General features: G+C 33.5%; 1 protein-coding gene across 1 annotated transcript in view; it reads right to left on the reverse strand.

Moving 5' to 3' along the window:
• Art4 (arginine methyltransferase 4) overlaps window positions 1–21713 on the reverse strand; it is a 327729-nt gene that overhangs the window by 158502 nt on the left and 147514 nt on the right. The window contains 1 exon segment of the mRNA XM_090414215.1: window positions 10146–10236. Within this exon segment, the coding sequence (XP_090270341.1) occupies window positions 10146–10236 (91 nt within the window).

A 21713-nucleotide genomic window follows, 5' to 3' on the forward strand; every position in this document is an offset into this window, starting at 1 on the left:
CCTGGTAATAGATCAATAGAATTGCATATTTGATCTTTTATTCCGTCGCCCAGTAGACTGTGTCCCTCTTCAACAACCTCCAGAATATCTTGCCACCTTCTTGAAATTAATTTTCTATGTTCTTACCAAAGTCTTCCCATGACTTTTGTTTAGCTAGTTTTACACACCGTTTGACTTTCTTACACTTGTCTCTGTATTCTTTAACAGCACAAGCTGACTTATTTGAAAGGAACTTTTGATATACTTTCTTCTTTTCAATTCCTCTTTAACTTCCTGTGTCCACCATGGAGTTCTAATTTTTCTATCCTTGCACACAACCTCACCACATGCCTCTATGGCTGAACCAATGTTTTTTTCAGGGATTGCCACTGAATCTCCAAGGTTTGGTTCCTGTTCTCAAACTTTTTCATTTTTTCTTCAATAATCTTTGTAAATTTTTGTCTACAGTTCACATCTGATAGCTGCTGAACTTTTATTTGCTTTAAAACTTTCTTACATGTTATTCTTTTCAAAATGAAATTCAATTTTATCCTGCTCAAGACTAAATAGTGATCACTTCCAATTTCAAATCCTCTGTACACTTTGGTGTTCTGCACCAGGGAGAAAACGTCACTATCGACAATAACATAGTCAATGAGACTTTTCTTATTCCTTGTCTCTTCTCTCCATGTGAATTTGGGCACATTTTTATGTTGGAACATGGTGTTAGTAATAACCAGTCCATGTCCTGAGCAGAAATCCAAAAGGTATTTGCCATTATTATTAGCTTTTCTCCAAATTTTCCCAAAATATTTTTGTATGTCTGACAATCATTTCCTACTCTGCTATTTAGATCCCCCCAACAAGGACCAACTTTTCCGTTTTCATTGTGTCAGTTGCTTTCTCTAAAACCTCAAAAAATTCCTCCACTTTTACCTTAGTAGAACCTTCTGTGGCACAAATAAGTCTCATTGTCCAGTTCCCCATTCTGATATTTTCTCACATCACTACTTGAGACTGCCTGCCATTCAAGAAGATTAGCCTCATATTTAGTGTTGAATACTATGGCAACTTCTTCTTTTCCTTGACTGTCATTGCCCAAATATAACATTTTGTATTTATTGCTTAGAAAGATCTCACCAGTTTTTGGTTTCAGTCACCCCCTGTTATGTCAATCTGAGTTAGCTGAGGAATTAGATAAGTAAACTCCATTTCTTTGCCATTCAGATTTCTTATGTTGATAGTACCAATCTTTAACTCTGGTGATGTTGAGTTGGGGTGTGTTTTAAGATTTGTTCTAGTAGCTGACTTTTTGCTGTTTGCCCTGGTGAAAACAACAGAGACTTTGTTTAACTGGGCCATGTCCCAGCCAGCATGAAATTTTGTCATGTTGTATCATCATTTATGTTTTGGTTTAAGCCAATAAGAATACAATTTGTTTGGCTAAAGTATCCAGGTAGATACTCAACAGGGTGCACCACAAGAAGGTGAGGATTGGACATTAAGTCAGAAGCCCTGGTCAGTTCTCCACATTCCTTTAAAGGCTATGTGGAGGTCTCCTCTCAGTTATACAGCTTTGACCCTTAAGCACCTACAAGACATGACATTCCTTTAGTAAACCCATGCTGCTCCTTGCAGAGTATAGCAGGTTTGTTTATACACTTCCGTATGCAAGTTCTTACCACACCAGAGATAATGATAGGTTGGTTTATATAAAATAAGACCCAATGTATATAAGATTTTGAAAACACTTAAATGCAGATACTAAAGAAAACAAAATTAAACACTGAATTGAAATTAGAAGAATTTCTAAATTTCTACACAGAATTGTGGACAGATAAATATTTTAAAAAAGACAAGCAAACATTTAATGAAAATGAAATAACTGAAGAAGAATTAGAAATCAGCCTGAAAGAAACAACGGAAAATCACCTGAAGAAGATAAGTTAGGTTCAGAACTATATAAATATGGAGGAACAAGATTGAAAGAAAGACTCCTATTATTTTAAAATAAAATTTATTCAACTGGTAACCCTCCAATAGAATGGAAAAAAGCAATTGTGGTTCCTATCTTTAAAATAGGTAGTAGAGATGACCCTAAAAACTATAGAGGAATAAGTATACTAAATTCCTGTTACAAAATACATAGCAGAATTTTAAATAGCAAACTAATGAAATACTCTGAAAACTTTATGTTAGAAGTACAGAATAGATTTAGAAAAGGACAATCATGTATATACCTGGCCTTTTGCCTAAAGTTAATAATAGAGAAAAGAAGAGAATACAATTTAAAAACACATATTGCATTTATTGACTTGGAAAAAGCATTTGACCAAGTTAAAAGAAGCATTTATTTAACATATTAAAAGAAAGACAAATACCAAATAATATTCTAAAAGCTATCATAATTATATATGAAAATAATCAAATACAAATAAGATTAAATCATGAGCTATCATACATAAGAGAGATAAACCAAGGGGTCCGACAGGGATGTCCCTTCTCAGCAACTCTTGTTAATATTTACCTAAATGAAATAATAAAATGGAATAAAAATTCCCATCAAGGTATTAAACTTTCTCCAAATGTGAACTTAAACACTCTCCTTTTTGCTGACGACCAAATAATAATTACAAATTCTGAAGATAACTTACAGAAAGCTATTTTAGATCTAAATGAGATAGCCAAAGATTATGGTATGATAATATCAACAGAAAAATTGAAAACTATGGCCTTTAAAGGACAAGATCCAGCAAGAACTAAGATAGTAATAGATAAAAGATCTTAGAACAGGTGAATTCATTTAGGATGTATGATAACATATGAAAATGAAAAAGATATAAAAATTGCAAAATATTTAAAAAAAAAAAGGTGTAATTAACTTCATATTTAAACCAAACCTAGGTCAAAAACAAACCAGACTAAAAGTACACAATACATTAGCCCTGCCAGTCTTATTGTATCGAAGTGAAATGTGGACCATAAAACAAAAAGACAGACAAATATTAATAACAGCAGAAATGAAGTTTATGAGAAAAAATTGCAAAGTATACTCTATTTGATCACAAAAGAAACAAAGAAATTATGAAAGAATTAAACCAAGAATCAGTAATAGAAAAAATTAAAAAATATAAACATAAATGGATGGAACACGTTCAAAGAACGAAAATAGAAAGATTACCAAAACAAGCCTTAAAGTACAAGCCATTAGGAAAAAGAAAACCAGGACGTCCTCTTAAACGATGACTTCTAAGGCAAGAACAGGCCACGCTAGGCCTAAATCCTTGATATGCATGATGATGATGATGATGAAGAAATTACATTTCTTGTCTATTTCTGAGTCTGGTCTCACAAAGATGAGATCTCCATAAAGAACGAAAGCAATCTGGATAGTGACCCCCATACCATAATGCACAGCAACATACATGGCAAAAAGGAAGTGTGTTTTGTGCTATGGGATACTAAGGCAATTGATGTGAAGTCAACAGCCTCTATATACAAGTAGCCTGGTCATGAAGTTACTTCACATGCAAACTCAGTTTGCTTATACCTGGGTTATGGATTGAAAGAATATAATTTCTTGTATATTCATCCCAGGTTAGTGAAATGTGAACTGTAGTGCCTAGTATTACAATGTTAAAACTGTGCTGCACAGAGGAAATAAGGCATTATAATTTTTAATTGTAATGTTCTGTGTTCTGCAATAGTGCACTTTTGTACTCTGAAAATGTTTGAATAAAGCAAAATATCAGTTGCTTAATAAATTGCATAATTTATTTTGTTCTTATGTGGTGCTATGTAAAAGATGATTCACAGTACTCAAATATATCAAGGGTTCCAGAAAGCTACTCCACACAGGCAAATTATCAGAGACAAGTGGTGAGTGAATTTTCAGTCTTGTTCTAAATGCATTCAAAATGTATTAGCTTATTTTTTTCACCTAATTTACACATTTTTAATTTAAAACATCTCATTTTCTATTAATTTATTCAATCAAGAAATAAAAAAAAAAGTTTTATTTTGAACCAGGAGATACTATCTTATGTAATTAATTTATAAGTTAATTTCATTCATAGACTATTTGTTCCTGCTAAACGTTTGCACCAATATACTCTAAACATATACTTGCTGCTGTTTCCAAAATACGAAGTAATTCCAGTCTATGGCAATAGGCAACATTATTTCCGTCTGACCATGCATCTGCAGATACAACTCCTAGGAGCTGTATTATTGTTCAACATTATGAGAGAAGGTCACTACCCAGACCGGTTTCGACCTTTTTTGAGGTCTCATCAGTGAGTAGGTAGACCTAGTTAATACCAAGTTTGTAGCAAACAGAACTTACATCCCTTCTGTGAGAATTGCCAAGAGGTGTCCTATTAAATTACTTATTAAATATAATACAGCTCCTAGGAGTTAAGTTCACATTATGGGTAAATATCAAGAATAGTGATCGGAGCTTACTCCACCCTTTCTATGAGTTGCCTCAGCTTGCACTACCTTCAAGGGTCAGGTGCTGCACTATCCAGGTATTTGCTTACGCTTGGAATCGCCGAACTTTATATAGTTTCTATATTCGGCATGAAACTCTTTGAGTTTCTTATTCGGCTAAGAAACAATATGGGATATAATATCCCTTAACTTAAATAAGTTCATGTCGCCGAATTGAAGCCTTTGGCTCTTCATTATAATTAGTAATTTATTATTTGTCTTTCTTATTAAATTATTTTTATGGATAAATTCTGGAACCCTTCATTATGAAAAATAAATGAAAAGAAATGCAAACTACACCTTTTAATTTTGTGAAGTGTAAAACTAAAGGCAAAGGTATGGGATCAGAATATACTAAAACATTGGAGAAAAGTGTTCTGTTGTGTAATCTATTAAAAACAATTGAGATCAATGGTGTGAGAAATTCAAGTCGTTGTGCTACCAAGACAAAGTTGCATTCTGTAATGTATAAAAATATTCTGGGACTGTTGATAGAACTTCCAGATTACTACAAGGTTTTCAAAGCCTTTTTAAAGTGTAACCGTTTAACATGGGACATTCAATTATAACAAAAAAAAAAAAAGTGTTGTGACATAGTTGGCCAGAAATTACCCAGGAAACATACCACTGCTTTCCAAAGAAAGATGGATTCTAAAATGTGTGAATATCTGAGGTGCCTTTTTAATATGGCCTATTATAAAAGCTAAATTCCATAAACTGTTTACTGACTTCAAAAGCTTCATAGACCCAGTTAGTAGAACAGTATCAAAATGATATAAATAATTTGTCAGATATCTTTAAAGAAAAATTGGTTAAGGAAATTAGACTCCAGTGGTGAGGCTTCTCTAGACAGAAATTTCAGATGAACAGAAACTCATCCATTATTTGTTTACATAGTTAGTCTTGAAAATTCAGCTGTGGTGTACTGTGATAGTTAAGAGCATGAAATGAGCAAGCTCTTCTTGTTGTGAAAGAATGAATATGGTCAGCATGCAGTGTTAACAGAAGTATATGTAACATGTCAGGATAAAAGCAATGCACTAGTTGAAAAATTAAAGAGAAACATGATGGATCTTTCAGATTATTGCACCTGATTTGAATCTGGCTGTTTTTAATTTTATTAAAGGTGTTTTCTTTGGGCAAGTAAAAAAAATTTACTTGCCCACAATTCATACTAAAAATTTCACATTTGACATCTGTAGACGCCGTATGGTTACTGCCGTACCTCACATGGTTTTGGCAATGATGTCTTCTGCTAGAAGAAGTTGTAGGGTTGCAGATTCCCTTTCCACATAAAGTTTGTAGGACAATCACAAACATCCATGTCCACGGCAGGATTCAAACCCGCAGCCTCTTGGCTGGAAAGCGGACATGCTAACCACTCGGCCAACCAGGTCGGCACAATTCATACTATGGGTGAGTAAATTTATTTTATGACTGACCAGTAGATTTCAATCGTATTTCTGGAGCCCTCATACAACCGAATATATTTTGGATTATCAGGTTTTTAACACTTATTTGCTGTAATATTAGGTGTGTATTAAAAAAAAAACCGAACTTTTTTTAATAGAGTGCCAACCGGCAGAGAGAGCATGCTGCGGCTATTGAGCACACCTAGTGGGTTTTGACAACAAACTGCCATTTTCCTCATTCTGCTATGAGCATTAGTTGTCAAGTTACATCTGCTGAGCACATGCACAAGCTGTTCATCTGATTAGTAACAATGAAAGAGCTGCAGAACAATGTGTATGTGTGAAATTTTGCTGCAAACTTGGTAAAAATTTTACAGAGACATTTCAGTTGCTTAACCAAGCATAAGGGGGAGGACTGTATCAGCCAAATGCAGTGCTATGAGTGTTGAAAGTTTATTTTTCACTTGGTTAGAGTATAATAAATTTAGTTTAATCCTTTATCCAAGTGTGAGCAAACAAAGTTTGCGCCTGAAAGTATCTTCAGGACTGGGTTAAGGTGGTTCAACACCAGGAAAACTCGTTGCAAAGGTGGAGCAACCTACCAACACTCCTATCTCAGTATCTCTTATAATGCATTTATCAGCCAAATGCAGTGCTATGAGTGTTGAAAGTTTATTTTTCACTTGGTTAGAGTATAATAAATTTAGTTTAATCCTTTATCCAAGTGTGAGCAAACAAAGTTTGCGCCTGAAAGTATCTTCAGGACTGGGTTAAGGTGGTTCAACACCAGGAAAACTCGTTGCAAAGGTGGAGCAACCTACCAACACTCCTATCTCAGTATCTCTTATAATGCAAAACACATCTCCTTGCGGATATGTCTAATGTTATGCATTAAGGGAAGGACCACTACCCAGACTAGTTTCGAACTTTATTGAGGTTTCTTCAGTGGGAGCCAGGCCCAAGTGGAGATATCAGGCAGAAGCATTAGCAGGTCATCTCCACCTATAGGAATTGCCAATTGGTGTGCCACCCTTTTTTAATAATTTACTCTGGATTTAGAGAAAGATGTTGAAAGTTTATTTTACTCTAACCAAGTGAAAAATATACTTTCAACATCTTTCTCTAAATCCAGAGTAAATTATTAAAAAATGGTGGCACACCAATTGGCAATTCCTATAGGTGGAGATGACCTGCTAATGCTTCTGCCTGATATCTCCACTTGGGCCTGGCTCCCACTGAAGAGACCCCAATAAAGGTCGAAACTAGTCTGGGTAGTGGCCCTTCCCTTAATGCATAACATTAGACATATCCGCAAGGAGATGTGTTTTGCATTATAGGAGATACTGAGATAGGAGTGTTGGTAGGTTGCTCCACCTTTGCAACGAGTTGCCCTGGTGTTGTACTACCTTAACCCAGTCCTGAAGATACTTTCAGGCGCAAACTTTGTTTGCTCACACTTGGATAAAGAATTAAACTAAATTTATTATAGTGCTATGAGTGGTTTAAGTGTCGATGGATGAGTCAGTCAAAGATCAAGGTGATGTTGGTTGTGTATTTTGATTGGAAAGGCATTGTCCATTATGAATTTGTATCACGTGGTCAGATGGTAAAGAGTTGTACCAGGAAGTTTTTTCCCCGTTTGAAGGATGCTGTGTCCAGGAAAAGGCTTGAATTGTGGGAAAACAGACTTGGATGTTGCCCATTACAATGTGTTGTTGTGGTGCAACATCAGACATCTGTTGTGCCCCATCCACCCTATTCTCCAGACTTAGCTGCAGCAGACCTGTTCCTGTTTCCCAAACTTAAAATCACTTTGAAAGGATGTCGTTTCAAAACCATAGAGGTGATTCAGGAAAATGAGACAAGAGAACTGCATGCCATCACAGAAAGTGCATTCCAACAATGGAAGAAATGTCGGGAATGGTATATTGCCAGTAGAGGGGACTACTGTGAAATGGACAATACTTAAAATGTTATAAAATGAACAAGAGTCTTTATAGCAAAAGTTCGGTCTTTTTTTTTTTTTTTTTAATATGCCTTATATTTTGGATTGTTCCAACTATGCCGATATTTCTACTGAGTTACTTTAGTTGCTTTTTTTTTTTTTTTTGAGATTTTTCTGACAAATTTATAGAATTCAAAAAAGTATGTGAGCAATATGCTAATTTTAATTTATTTTATGTTAATAAAAAGATTCTACATAGAACTTTCTTGCATAAATTGAAACAAATGGTGATGGAGATGAATTTGGTGATTTGGATTAGAGGGTGGCTGATGAGTGGTTCATGGAGGAGCTGAGTTGAGGAGAAGGCAAGTGACCAGGTAAACCCACTCGCTCGGTACTTGGTCCTCTGTTATTTAATTTGTATATTAACAATATAAGACAGGAAATACTGAGTTGTTTGCTGATGATGCTAAACTGGGAAGAGCAATGGTGAATGAAGGCGATTCTGCAGAAAGACTTGAAAAGACTAGCAGTATGGGCAAAGGTAAATCGCTGCCAGTCTAATATAGCCAGGTGTAAGGTGATGCACTATAGGAAGAGATCACAAGCTGTGTATTATACTGATGAAACTGACCTGCAGGAAACTGATGAGGCAAGGAAATTGGGGAATTGCTTGAGAACAGAGAGTTGAAGTTTAGATGGCGTACTGTAACCAAAACAGCACATAAGATTATGTGGTTGTTGAAGAACACACTAACAAGCAGGAATAGAGAGGTTATTGTTTCCTTATATAAGGCTTTAATAATGTAGAATCTGGACTACTGCACACAGATCTGGACACTCAGATTCCATGGGGGATGAAGTGGTGGAGAGAAGCAAGAGACAAAGATTGTGGCAAGTTTATGGAATACTTCCTATCAGAATATATTGATGGTGTGTAGGCTTCAAAACTGATAGATGAAAAAGAAGAGACACGATAGAAGCACATAAGTTATTAAATGGATTTTATAGGATTAATACTGAAGAATTTTTTCAAGACATGGCAGAAAGGGAAAGAAGAAGAGATCATCCAAGGAAATTGTGTAAGAGTGTGGTTATCAAGGGTGTTAAGACTAGAGTTTTTTGCTTGGAGGATTGCGAGTGGATAGAATGGATTTCCAGAGGTGGCTGTGAATACTTCAAAGGTGAGTTTATGGAGAGAATATGATAGGTATTGTGTGAATAATGGATCTCTCAAGATGAGTCCTGATCTCATGGAGATACTGTATCTGTATAATAATAGTAATAAAATTTGCTATAGCAGTTATGCAATTTAGTTAAGGAATACTGCAGGCTTATAATGGATTTATTTAAGAGTATAATATCAAAATTGGTACAATGTCCCATTCACACCACATACTTGTAGTATTTTGAACATTTTTTCTCTAGCAATCTAGGCAGCTAGAGTAGATGAATAAATATCATCTACTCTTGCTGCCTCTCCACATTGCAAGTTTTTGACAGCTTTTTCTAACTCAAGTATTGATATGCACTCCTGTTTGCATTTCTCTTGAAAATTTTCTAGTACAGTTCTGTCACTGCTTGGTTCATTCAAGTCTTTCAAAGTAATTACTCCAGACACTAAGGATATCCTTATTAGTTTTCATGTCATCATTATCATTTTTGATTCCTTTTACAGTACTCTTTCCTCCATTTCTAAGCTTCTTCAATAGCCTCCAGAATGTACCACTTTTACTCATGACTTAGCTGGAAGCCTTGGCTGGTTCTACACATTGCTTACAAGGCTATGTGGATGTCTCCTCCCAGTTATCTAGCATTGACCACTAAGTGATCCCTTTAGTTTATTGTAAATTTTGCAAATATAAAAATGAACTGATCAAAATCAAAACTGAATTATACAGACATATTCAAGAATACATCCTAGATTTAAAATTTGATTGAAGTCTCTCTAGTTGGAGTGGAGCGAAGTTAGTGTTATATAAGTGATTTTTGAATCATTCTTCACCTGTCAATAGTCTGCTTGAAACAAAAATTAAGATGACAAGACAGATTTTTGAAATGACCCTAAATGTTGAATTTTAATACAGTCTGCATCCATTGAGCATCCAGGTATAACACGAGTATGAATGGATAAAATAAATCTAACAAGTGCAAATACATTTTTGAGAAATATCTAAAAAAGAAGACCAATGAAAGAGAGAAAGCAATTATACAAAATAGAAATATTAATAGACTGGGTGTGCAAATCAAAGGAGGTCACCAGATCATTTTTTGTGTTAATATTGTTTAAGAAGACAATCAATGGTAAAAATGCTCACCAGAAGTTAGCTTTATTTAACTGTTCCATAAATAAGGCAGCATCATTAAAAGGAGCAATATGAAGGTCTCCTCTTGATGGAAACATCTTACCTGAAAAAGGAAGCAGAGAAAATTATTCAATTTGACATGATAATTTGGGTGGTTTCACATTACTTGGCAGACTAATTTGTTTTAAAAAAACAGGCTGAAGACTACCACTATGTTCACAAATTTACTTTTATCTTTTACTAGAAGTAGCAACAACGGAAAAAATCTCAATCGCATTTTGCATATGACATTGTTATTTTAGCAAAAAAATAAAGAAACTCAGGAAATGCGAACTAATCTTGATAAAGAAAGCAGGAAAAAAGGTTTAAAGATTAATCTAAGTAAAACCAAACTGATGAAAAATTCAGATCAAACCGAACTAAATTTAATAAATAATCATATTAAAACTGTGGACTAAAGGTTAGTTTTAAGGAAAAACAAAATAAAGAAATAAGTAGAAATACCACACAAGGCAACAAAGCATTTTTGCTGTATAAAGATATCTGTTAGGAGATTTATCTATATGCCTAAGAAGAAAGCTCTTTAATATGTGCATTATTCCAGTATTTACCAATGGAAGTGAGACATGGGCACAACTAAAAAACAGAAAGGTATACTGCTTGTGGCCTAAAGAGCCTTGGAGAGAAGAATACTCCACATAACAAAAAGAGATAGAATAAGAAATACTAGAATTAGAGATATGAAGATATGACTGGAGTAGAAGATACTGTTAAATGTTGTAAAGCATGTAAACAGATGTAGACTGGCCATATTAACAGATTGCCAGATGAAAGGTGGACAAAATTAAGTAATGGGTGGATACTACGAGAAGGAAAGATTGCAAGAGAACAAGATGAGAAGATCTACAAAGGTTTGACATGAGATGGTGGACACTGGCTAAAGACATACAGAACTGGAAAGTGAAGGGGGGGGGGGCTATATCCATCAATGGATAAAAAGAGGTTAAAGAAGAAGTATAAACACAGCCTGAAACAACTGCTCTACTCTACTCAGAATTTCCAATTATCTGAAATATCAGATTTCAATATCAAACTAAATATGATCGTAATAATGTTGCACATTCATACTTGACTGACATGGCTTGAAAAAATTGTGCTAGCACATCAGTCACACAAATATCTTGCTAGTCAGGCATAGCACCATGGTTGCTTAATATTTCATGTGTTCATTCTCAGACCTCATCAAATGATAAAATATTGTTATGGCTAATTTTTACTTTGAAGCAAATATGTTAAATACTTACATATTAGTATGCTTGTCAGTCTCTTAGACACAAAGAAAAAAAAATGTACATTTTATCAGTAATACATTATTATTTATTTAGCAACAATACATGATAATTTTCATTCATATTTTCTAATGGTAAAGTTTCTTTGGTGCCATTATGAAGAAATGCTGAGGGTAAAAACATTCAAAATAATCATAAAAATTCTCAACACACATTTGAGACTGGCTCTAAAATGTTGACAGACATAGCCAGTGATATCAATTATGTAGCAACAAATGAGGAAACGATGAAAAACATTTAGGTTAAATTTGTATTGGAAAAAGCTATTTTGGTACTGAACTTTTTCTTTCCATATAGAAATGCAATTCATACCCCTCCCCATCCACTGGCATCTCTTATTACAGTAGATACATGGATGATGTTCTGTACATCAGCAACATGAAAGATTATACAACAGTAAGTTCATTATTTTAATACATTTAGCGCCAGATTAAAAATCTGGTTGGTTGGTTGTTTTATGGCACAAGGTCAACTGCAGTCATACTGTGCAAGTAAATGATCATAGCAATATATAAGTTAAAAAAATAATAATAAAATATGAAATAAATAAATATAAAAATTATATAATTGTATTTTTAAAAAGTATACAAAAACAAGTATATAAAAATGGATAAAAATTAGTTGTAAACAATCAATGAAAAGTGTAAAAAGTTTACCATTCATCATATTTTAATTGACTGTCCTTTCATGAATGAGCACAGTTATTATTGTAGTTGTATTCACAATCTGTGTGAGCCCTATTTTCTCAAGCAGATTTTATCATACTCCACAGATGGTTTGTTTTTAAAATTTTAAAAACAATTAACATCTTTTACCATATATATAGATCATTTACACTATCTTTATTTATACACTTGGAAGATTTGCTTAGATTAAAAGTTCTTGATAAAAAGACGTCTAAGACCAAAATTTGCAGGTTTTTAGTTCTCCAAGCAGTGTTGTATGCTTTTACCATATCGAAGAAAACCGATACTAGATGCTTGGTTTTAGTAAGGTATCTCCTAATGGATGCCTCCAGCTGGACTAGATGATCAGTAGTAGAATGACATTTTTGAAAGACAAACTGTGTTCTGGAAAAAAATGTTGTTTCTCTCCAGAAACTATAAAAGATAAGACTTAACCATTTTTTCTAGAATCTAGCACAAGCAGCAAGTCAGAGCAATTGGATAGTAGTTATTTGGAGATTTCATATCTTCCCCTGGCTTAGAAACTGTAATAATAATTACATTCTGACAGGTATCTCAAAATATGCTCTCACAGAAAATTCTGTTATAAAGGTACAACAGTTGATGATCCACGGATGATGCTGACAGATATTTGACCATCTTGCAATAGATATTATCTGGTCCAACAGTAGTTGGATGCCATTTAAGCAAAGCAGCTTTCATTTCTTCTTTGGTAAAACAGCATGTTGTATTTTCTGAGCCATTTAAAGTGAACTTGAAAAAGTTGAAAATGAACTTACCTTTCCTACAACAGATCAATAACCTTCACCCACATGTTCACCATGGAAAAGGAAAAGGCTGGTAGATTACCATTCTTGGACATCCTTCGTATGCGCACAGCCTCTGATAATTTATCAACCAGTGTTTATTGCTGGCAGATACATTCATCAAAAGTCTGCTCATCACACCTCTTAAAAAATTGGTGTTATCAAGTCTATAATTAATAGAGCACATAATGTGTGCTTCTCTCTCCCTCAAGTTTAAAACAAGAACGTCTCACTATCAAAATGTTAATGGAATTTAATGGTTACAACCCTAATCAAATCCAGACTATATTCCAACACCTCGGGGTTCTTCAACAGACTGCAGGGTTACAATCCTTTATCATCTCATTCCCAAATATTTTCCTATCAACAAAATTTCTTAACTGTCACCTCCATCATTAGATGGCATTTACCAGATATCTTGTGAATGCAATCTAACATACTTTGGGCAGAGGCCATTTCTGTGGAAAAAAAGAATTAATGAATATCAATATTATATCGAATACATGAAACCTCAAAAGTCTGGTCAGGCACAATATAGTATCGACACTAAACACAGTACCCAGGGATGAAGCTTGTCATCTCCATAGAAGAAGACGAGCTTCTCGAGAAGACGTAAAGATGAAGCGAAACGATTATCTCTCTCCCAAAATTTTGAGAGATTCTTATCTTATGTAACCATCAGAAATAGTTTTTAATAATATTATTTAATATTAATTTCTAGCACGTGGCAACAGTTTTTAATTGGAAAACCACCAAATGCTGTATGTATCTTGTATTCCCGTTCGGTCGATTTGCTTGTTTCTGCACACTAATGATACACTGTTATTTTCAGTACGAAATATCTGTATAGGAAAATCTTGCTTGCTTAACGCGAATTCGATATGCACAATAATCAGAGTGATTGAGTGAAACGATACTATTTCCTGCTTTAAGTGAGTGATTAATCAGTTAACACGATTTTTTTACATTTATGAGAAATTTTATGTTACCAATCTGCAGCGAGTGGCGCCACATGCCAATGTAGCAGCCAGTGGGCAGTGCTGTAGGCGGTGGCCGACGGCACTCAGCAGTTGACTCAAATCTATCATCGCAAGTGCAAACTCTGTTCTCTTACTCAATCACTTTTCCTTCATTTTGCTTTAATTGAGATACCCATAAAGCTTTATTATATTCAACCCCTGATATGGAAAAGAGAAAGACTGAAAAAGAAAGTGGCAGAAATAAAAAGAGAAGAACAGTAATTACGTTAGAGGAAAAGCTGGAAGTCATTATTGATCTCCTTCAACTAGAAGAACATCATGCATATGAAGCAGTAGTAGTGTGAATAAGGAGTGCTAAAAAGAAGAGAATGTTATGACTAAGAAGCTAACTGCAAAAGAACTTGAGCTAGTTTTCAGTCACATTGAGTGCTAAGGAAATTTTGTTTGATGCTGATCCTGATAGGGATCGAAGTTTCAAAGTCTGCTGAAATTCCAATAAAGCGAGCACCAGCTATCACAAATTGCATGATAAGATGAAAAAGTTGAGCACTATAACATCTTTACTTAATTTTTTTTTGTAAAAAGGTAGCTCAATCAAATGTTTACACATTAAAAACTTTAAGCAATTAATTTTTATTGACTTTGATGATTTAATCCTCTATTATAGCTTATAAATTTTTTTCAAATTTATGCTAACTGATCTATGAATTATAATTATTCCTATTGCTTATCGTATTCGCTTAGCATGCATTAATTGATGGATTAATTAATCACGTTAAGTGAGGTTTTCTGTACTTTCATTTATTAAATTACTGTGGTTATCGTATAATTTATTGTTTAAAGATTAAACAGGATTGGTTGTTTCTTTGCTTTTTGGGGTAAGAAGATGTTGCCAGTGATTTTGCAAAAATATCCAGAAGTGCATTAGTAACTACTGTTGGGTCAGAAACTGTTCAACCATTATGTTCCAGGATGCTGGTGGGTGATATATCTTTCATTTTCTGGATTTTTTCCCATATTTCTTTACTGTTGGTGGATACTGATATAGAAGTATATTGAATCCAGGATTCCTTCTGGCTCTGAAGACAGATGTACCAAGCTCAGACTCAAGCATACACTTGAAAGCAATTGATTTCAAGTGGATTTATTGTTGTGAGGTATCTGCAGAAAATACCCTAAGCCAGGGGTGGGGAACCCTTGGCATGCAACCCAGTGCTCACCTTAAATAAATAAACACACATCCAACATCTTCGTTAAGTTGCATATTTTAACTTAATAGAATACAATTTTATTAAGTACAGCGATACCAAATAAAAATGCAATAAAGAAACAAACACTATCAACTGTTTTAGTAATAATAAGTAATATGAAAAAAAAAAAAAAAAAACATCCTATTTTCAAGCCATCTATCTCCGCAATATACTGACATACAAGTTTTGTCCTGTTCAGTCATTGCATCATCCACAGGCAGTCAGACATGGTGTGACTACTTTACCATCGTTTTATATATTTTTTCATGTTTCGTAAAGAATTTATCGGTTGTCTAAAGCGTGTATATGTTACCGCTAAAGTGCGAAAACCGTTAATGTGCACATTACCTAGCTAATCAGCAGATTAACTGATTTGCTCCGTTAACGTGCGGAATCAAGTTTTCCGCATTTTACCTAGGTAATGTGCACATTAATGGCTTCCATATCGTTAAAGTTCAAAAGTTTGTTTCTCTCATTTCCTTTCCCTACTCCTTCCCCCCTCTCCCTCCACTTTTAGTTTGGTTTTTTAATAAGTAAACATAATTTTATCATGTTTTTTTTCTTAATTGTAATAATATTTTAAACCGTTTGATTCCTTGTATTATATTAATTGATTGATGATTGATTCTATCAACTAATTTGTTGATTGTTTGATTGTATTAACTTGATTCTTTAGATATCAAAAAATAAATAAATAACATTATCTTAATTTAAACATACAGAAATGTTGCTGTTGTTCCAGCAAAGATCTTATTTTCACTTTAACGAGTGCCTAGTAGGTAATGTGCAGATTACCTAGGTAATTTGAGAAATGAAACAATTTTCCGCACATTAACGGATCACCGTAGTTAATCTGCACAATACCTAGATAATCTGCAGAATAACTGATTTCTGCACTTTAGCGGTAACATATATATGTGAATTTGGATTTAATTAAATCGTAAGTCATTAAAATATGGATTGAAAGTATTTATTGTCAATTAATATGTTTAATTTATTAGATATAAATGCAAATTTTCTTTACATTGCCATAAACATAAGTTATTGTTAAAGATATTTGAAATGTATTATCAATATTCAGGATTATAAAGTGTAATCTGCACTTGATTAGATGGTATACGTACACTTCTAAATTTGGTAAGTGTATGCAGAGGGTGTATGCGGGAGGGTATCCGGATAGTTCACTGGCAACAATTTATCGAAAAAACAATTCATAGAAAATCAGTTCACCAAACAACAGTTAATTGAAAAAGCAATTAATCGAAAGGCAATTCTCCGAAAAAGCAATTCACCGATCAGCAGTTAATCAAAAACACAATTGATCGAAAAATAACAATCTATTGAAAAATCACAATTCATCAAAAATATAGTTCACTGAAAAATTAATTATAAGCAATATGTGTGGCAATTTTTTGTTTTGGATATAAAGGATCGTTAACTAGCTATACTGGTTGCAGTGAATGATAGCCACTGAGGGAGATATAGTAGAGATGTTAAATGAACATTTCATAAAGGTAAATAATCATAACAAGCTGGTAATTAAAGTGGACCAGATGGGGTTACATAATACATTAGTGCACTCGACTTGAGATTAGCAGTCCAATACCTATCAGCAAGTTGGGTATGGGGATGCAATATCCATTATTATTATTATTATTATTGCTAGTAATAATAATAATAATAATAGTAATAATAAAAATCACAATTCATCAAAAATATAGTTCACCGAAAAATTAATTATAAGCAATATGTGTGGCAATTTTTTGTTTTGGATATAAAGGATCGTTAACTAGCTATACTGGTTGCAGTGAATGATAGCCACTGAGGGAGATATAGTAGAGATGTTAAATGAACATTTCATAAAGGTAAATAATCGTGTATATCACCGAGTGTCTTGAGAGAATGTTTCAAAGAGTTAACAGCTTTAATTTATCTAAGACTCATGTTAAAGAGGTTTATCCGTTCCTCTTCAAAAAGTGGACGATAAGACTATGGCTTCAAATTACAGGCCAATCTGTTTTTCTTGGGTTGTGGTTAATTTATTAGAGAGGACCAGGATTCAGAATTAGGTTGAAGATAACAATATTCTCTTTGATGAGTATGGGTTTACCAAAGGAAAATTGCAGTTTAGCAATCTCAAAATTTATTATAACAGGGAGACAGGCGAATTAGGAAAATGGGATGCATACTCAGTGGTATATTTAGATTTTGCTAAATCCTTTGATAGATTGCCGCATAACAAGCTGGTAATTAAAGTGGACCAGATGGGGTTACATAATACATTAGTGCACTCGACTTGAGATTAGCTGTCCAATACCTATCAGCAAGTTGGGTATGGGGATGCAATATCCATTATTATTATTATTATTGCTAGTAGTAATATGCGACATCAGTACAGCAATTATTATGGGATGAATTTTACTCAGATTCAGTATTTGAAACTTTTACAAAAAATTGTCGAACCGTTCCAGTTTTCAGTTCAGCTATATTCGGGGCTACAAAGAAACGTGTCAAAATTATGTATTACAATAACTCTCTGACTTAGCAGAATTTGTGGAAGTTGTCGGTACAAGAAGCTGTCTTAAGGTTCAGTTTTAGTTCCAAATGGATCACTTTTAACATAACATTTTCGTAAAGAAGTTTCGAAATGATACTAGCAATTCCACTCTGGCTTGATGAAATTTAACGAAATTGTACAGTTAAGATGTATATTAAAGTTTTAATTTCAGTCTGACAAGCGTTAGTGTGACAAATTTTAGTAGAACGAAATTTGTTCTCTACAGATAAATTGATATCTGTACAATGAAGCAGTATGTGCACTTACATAAAATATTCCAAAATGCAAAAAAAAAAAAAAAAATTATGTTTCAATGACCATTTCCATATTGTCTGTATCTTGAGTAACGTCAGGTATTGTTACTGAACACTTTTAAACAATAGTTTCCAAGAAAAATAACTTTTCGATGAATTATGAAAGAATTCATCAAAAAATTTTGGGTGAATTGTTTGCTTGATTAATTGCATTTTCGATGAATTGCCTTTTTGAACGAATTGATATTCGTTAAATTATTGTTTGATAAACTGTTCATTCGGTGAATTGCTCTTTCAATGAATTTCATTCGATAAACTGTCTTTCAATTAACTGACAAATTTTCATGAATTTCTGAGTCCAAATTATAATTTTATTCATGTGTCTTTTTCCACATTTTTACATCCATGATCCGATTTTTCATTAAAGTTGGAAGCTGTATGAAGAAAGCAATTATTTTTTGTATGTACCTTGTGGTTGTACAACTTTGGTCATTCAGTTATAATTTACTGTTTTCCTTTTGCTTTATTCCCTTCTTGACTTCCTTTCTTTCTTCCTCCTTTTTTCTATTCATATTTACTCTATATATATAAATATACCATTATCATATATTTTTATTTGCTTCCCGACCTTTACAGGTTGTACGGAATGTCACAACCACCAGCAAAGAAACATAGACATTCAAATGATGAAGATATTAGAGAATTTAATGAATACTGGACTGAAAAATTTGGTATGATTAAGAAAGATAATAAAGCATGATGCATTTTATGTTCTGAATCAGTTGTTTGTAGGATGTCTTCTGTAAAGAGACATTTTGAAATTGTTCATAAGAACTTAAGCAATAAAAGTGAGCAAGAACAAAGAGAACTAATTTCTCGTGAACTGAGCCAGACAAAAAAAAAAACAGTCTGATACTTTGAAATTTATTTCAGGTAGGCCTAGTTCCAACTTAGTTGCAATGTGATCCTTTCATTTTTGACAATCTTTCAGAAAAGGTAAAAATTATTCAGCGCATTAAAGAATTGTCTGTAAGTAGAAAAACAATTAAGGATAGAATACTTAAGTTGGAAAGGAATACAGCAGAACAATTAACAAAAGATATGGCTTCATGTAAGTTCCTTTCTATTTGTGTTGATGAAAGATAATCAGACATAACATTATCAGCTAGGTTAGCAATCCTTGCTCGATATTGTAAGGTTAATGAAGTATGTGAAGAGATGACTAACCTTGTAACACTACCTGAGTGTACCACAGGGGTTGAATTATCTGTTCGGCAAATTGATATTTCAAAAGTGGTATCCGTCACAACAGATAGTGCACCCAGCATGATTGGTAAGGAAGCAGGATTTGTTAATCTGTTTGCAAAACATGTTGGTCATCCACTGATAAGTTTTCATTGCATCATGCATAAGGAGACTTTATGTGCAAAATCTGGCCTAAAGGAACTTCAAGAAGTGATGCAAACAGTAACCAAGGTTGCAAATTACATTTCTGCACATGCTTTGAATAAAAGACAATTTTAGAATCTATTGAATGAGGTGATTCAGTGTACAAAGGACTAATAATGTACAAAAATGTTTGTTGGCTTAGTCGAGGTCTTGTCCTGAAACTATTTGTTGAATGCCTGGATGAGATAAATCTCTTTTTGACTATTCAACAAATGTCTTATAAAGAAATATATAACATCATGTGGTTTGTAAACTGATGTTTTTTGCAGATTTTTGTGAACATTTAAATGACAAACTTTAAACTACAGGGCTCTGGTAGGGCTCTTGATGTTATGCTTGATGACATAAAGACATCTGAAATGAAACTAAGAGTTTTTAAGAGAGATGTAGAAAGTGAGAGATTTAAATATTTTCCAAACCTAAAGAAATATATATCAATGATCTCAAAAGGGATGACAAAACAGACCAGTTTCTTTGAAAGTTATTTTTAAACGTCATTGGGTCAAATGTTGAGCAGTTCCCTCTAAGATTTATTAAGTTCAGAGAATTAGAAGAGACTGCAAAATTCATTAAGTTTCCAAATACTATAAAATTGGATGAATTAAATTTGCAGATATTTTTGTAGATAAATATGGATGATTTTGAAATGCAGTTGATTGATTTTCAAAGTAGATAAAACTTGGAAGAAGAAATTTGTTGACCTCAGAGTTGACTTCGAAAATATTGAAAAGGAGCAATTAGAAATGGGAGCAATTAGAAATTAACAGAGAGAAGTGCAGAAAACAAGATACTAAGGACTTGGAATACTATTCCAGAAACTTTTGTATGTTTCAAAAACCCTTGTAACAGCATTACTATCCATTTTTGCATCTACGTATTCTTGTGATTCATTGTTCTCAGTGATGATCTTTGTTAAGTCTCGTAGCCTTACAGATATAACTAGTAGCGCATGCATATCTCTAAAGGTTACAAAATATAAACCTGATATAAATTATCTGTCATCAGTGATGCAGCAGCAAAAGTCTCGTCGATGCTAAATAAATAAAATGTCCATTATTTTTCTTTCTCTAGGTTTGATTTGATACTTTCTGCTAAAAAATGGTAAAGATTAACTTCTGTTTAATATATTATATAGGTAAAATATTTTATTTTATCTGTAATTTTTATGTATTACTCATAAGGGATTAAGAATTAATAAAAGAATATCTTTAATTTTATCTACTTTTATTGTTTAGTCAAGTAAAATGATTATGAGATTGTGCACTGTAATATATTGGAAAAACTTGAAAAAACTTGTCTGACTGATCTAAAATAAAAAAACAAAAACAAAACATTCAGAATTATTGTTTACTCTTTTGCTGATATTAAAAACTGCATTTTTAAATTGTGTGGCTGCATATGGCAGTTAGAATCATACTTAAAGGCAAATAAAAAATATCCACGTTATCAACAGGGTAGGACTTTTAAGTAAAAATACCGTCACTAATTTTTACATTCATTCAATCTTACATGACTTATAATAATCACTCTTACAATATTCTTTGATTTTACTGCTCTAGTGCGATTTTTTATTATTTGAAAATGTTCTCCTAATACTTAAAAGACACCAATTTCGGTTAGCACATGAGAAAATTTTGCATCAAAGATCTGACGATTTTGACATGCACACTTAAAAAGATTGCCTACCCCTGCCCTAAGCTTTCGTCTGGGCTTCTTTAGCTGCTGTGCAATCACTGTTCTATGGCTTAGGAAAATGTAGGAACCAACTAGATATTTTAGGAATTACACTTGTGGCTACTCCTAGAGTACATTCTGTTATGTGCTTCAATGCACTGCTGGTAGATGCGCTGACTACCACAGAATCGAATTCAGCTAATGAGGAAGAGGTGGACCAGTTGGTTTGCTCAATTTTCCACCATGATATACAGTCAGTATCCATAATTTCTTCTGGAAAAATATCTAAGACATCACATTCTGCTCCCTTTAAGGCACTTGGTATATTATTGTTTTATCTTCCTGAGGGGCATGGTATGTGTTCATCAGCCATCAAATCTGGAGGCATGTCACTGACCCTCTGCAGTGCTTGTTCCATATGTTGCAAGAATGCAGGATCAACATATGGGTTTGGATCCCTATCGACTTTTTTTTTCTTTTTTCGAACTGTTTTCTCAGCATAAGAGGCTTTACCAGATGTGACTGCCACTTTTGTGGTATACTGCCTCTTCGCATCCTGATAAGTGATGCGAAGA

Source organism: Typopeltis vanoorti, chromosome 25, assembly GCF_054136105.1.
Source record: "Typopeltis vanoorti isolate ZY-2024b chromosome 25, IOZ_Tvanoo_1.0, whole genome shotgun sequence".
Lineage (NCBI taxonomy): Eukaryota > Metazoa > Arthropoda > Arachnida > Uropygi > Thelyphonidae > Typopeltis > Typopeltis vanoorti.